The 2,500-nt window shown below is 40.0% G+C and overlaps 1 protein-coding gene across 1 annotated transcript in view; it reads left to right on the top strand.

The window, feature by feature from the left end:
* LOC109847493 (zinc finger CCCH domain-containing protein 4) overlaps positions 1,443-2,500 on the top strand; it is a 17,327-nt gene continuing 16,269 nt past the window's right edge. The window contains exon 1 of the mRNA XM_020416719.1: positions 1,443-1,695. Coding sequence (XP_020272308.1) covers positions 1,533-1,695 — 163 coding nt within the window. The 5' untranslated portion in view covers positions 1,443-1,532. The remainder of the gene's footprint in view (positions 1,696-2,500) is intronic.

The raw sequence follows: 2,500 nt of genomic DNA, 5'->3' as shown, positions 1-2,500 counted from the left end.
TGTGAGTAAGCAACTTTACACTAACTTGATCCTGTATACGATAAATAGTTGTGGGAATATATGATAAGCAACATTGCGGGACTCAACTTGATATAGGACTCAACATTATATATGATAATCAACATTGCGGGAATATATGATAAGCAAATTTACACTGTTTTAATACTCACAACAAGTTGAGCTCCGTATCAAGTTAGTAGAAGTGTACAACTTTAACATTTTAGATCACAACAATCCCAATAGATGCAATTTGTTTCCTAACAAAAAATAAGAGAAACAAGGTAATAGCCCCTTCTTCCTCTTCTAATCCAACAAAATCCATCCTCATCCTAACCACAAAATTAAAAATTTGAAGAAAAATATTAAAGTTTAGGAACTCACGAGCGAACAATTAACAGCGACGAAGAAGCCGACGAATAAGTCGAAAGACGAAGATGGCGAATAATAAAACAGTGACGAAGAAGCCGACGAAGAAGGCCGTGGGAGATTTCTGGCGGGGACGAGAGACAAGGGAGGTAACCCTAACGTTTTCTTTCTTCCCCAAAAAAATCAACGAGAGAAACCAGAAAGAACTTGTCAGAGACGACTAGTGTTTCAGCTCAATTTCTCTCTGTTGGGGATGGACCGGAGAGAGGAAAAAAGCGGAGGTGGAAGTGTTTTAAGGGGCTGTTTGGTTTGCTATTATAAGGGGTGGAAAACTTAGAAAACCCCTCAACGTCAGATTTTTAGCCCTACACGTCAGTTTTTTTTGTTTCCATCCATTTCTTTGTGCCGGTTTGGTTCGCTCGGATGGAAGAGGGAAAACTATGCTGGAATCGCCGCCAGCTCAGATTTTTTCCCCTCTCCGATTTCCTTCCCCAACCGAGTGAAATTGATGAAAACTCTGCCATGTCAGATTTTTTTTCCTTTGCTTTGTTTACAAAAGTTTTTCTTTTTTTTTTCTATGCGAACCAAATACAAGAAAAATAAATACATTGGTTTCTTACCATTTTTATGTGCGAACCAAAGCAAAACAATCTATTTCTTGGAAAAGTTTGGAAAACTCAAAACGTATATTTCTTTACATGGAATTGCAATTCCCTATATCAAGAAAACGAACCAAACACCCCCTAAGCATAAAATTTCCCAGCATTCTTAAATGAACCAAATCCATGAAAGAAGCAAGTATAGAAACAAAATATCCTAGGTGGACTTGATGTGAGGCCAAGAAATGGATTTGAAATGGATAAGCAAACCAAACAGTCCCTTACTCGAGGGGGTTGTTTTAATAAAATTTGTACACGTACGGAGCACAGCTTTTGAACTTTCCCCAAATTTCTCCACTACCAGGTACGCTCACCTGCGAGTGAGAATTAATTCCCAATACCTCCTCGTCCTTTCAAAATTACAGGAGCCTTGCAGCACAAGTAAACAGACCTTCACACCGTCAAGCATCTCCGTGCTCGTTTCTGGAGAGAGGGTCGCGACGCCGCTACCAAACTCAAAACTCTTCTCTCTCTAACTTCTTCCCGTTCTACCCCTATCGAGCAACGATGGCCATGGACGACGGCGACGCCTGCTCCGACGATTCCACCTCCTCTTCCCAAAATGCCCCTCCCTCCCGCCCTCCCCTTCCCATAATGGCCCTGCGCCAGAAAATCGTCGACAAGATCCAGGCGAATCGCGTCACTCTCATCGTCGGCGAGACTGGATGCGGTATAACCGATTCTTTTTTTTGTTTGCCGCATTTCGAGCCTAGGGTTTTTCTGATGGCTGAATTTGTTATCTACGTTGATTTCTTTGTTTGTATGATAGAATCGTTGCGTACTTTGCTCTCTGCGGTTTATGAAAAGAATCGTTGCTTGATACTTCGGTGGATAGTGTCATGGTTTTGTTTTGGGGTTTAGTGTTTTGGGGGCAAAATAGGAATGAAACTTGAAAATCCGGTCATTATTTTGATTCATTAGTACTGTTGGATTACGAAATCCTACAACTCATTGCTCTTGGTTGCTCGCAGCCGGCCACCATCTGTTTTTTTTGTTCCTTCATCGGAGGCAAGTAAACTTGGGATTTAATGTTATTAACTGAGTTAAGCATAAATTTACGTACATTTATGAAGACGAAGACAAATAACAATGCCGGTTAAATAATTAAGAATATGGGCACAGCCTTGATATTTTTGACTTACAATCCATACTGTATGTATCATCATTAATGCTGCTAATTATCGTCTGGATGGTCCATCATTCATTTCCATTTTCACGCGTAAATAATCTGTTTTCTGTATTCCTGGTGTGTATTTTGACTCTTCATGTATCTGGATATTAGATGCTTGCGAAAGACAGTGATAAATTATGATACTATACATAGATTATGCTAGTTAACTTAGTCTAGCATATTTATAACAGAAGTGATTTATCCGATCATTTAATTAGGTATAAGGTGATATCATCGTTTTGAAAGCCAGTGGTGGAGCCATGATTTTTTCCTTTTTTTGTTGTTTTGTTTGGGGGGGGGGGGG

This window comes from Asparagus officinalis, chromosome 7 (genome assembly GCF_001876935.1).
Source record: "Asparagus officinalis chromosome 7, Aspof.V1, whole genome shotgun sequence".
Classification (NCBI taxonomy): domain Eukaryota; kingdom Viridiplantae; phylum Streptophyta; class Magnoliopsida; order Asparagales; family Asparagaceae; genus Asparagus; species Asparagus officinalis.
Note: the sequence above shows the minus strand (reverse complement) of the source record. Positions and strands in the feature narration are given on the sequence as shown.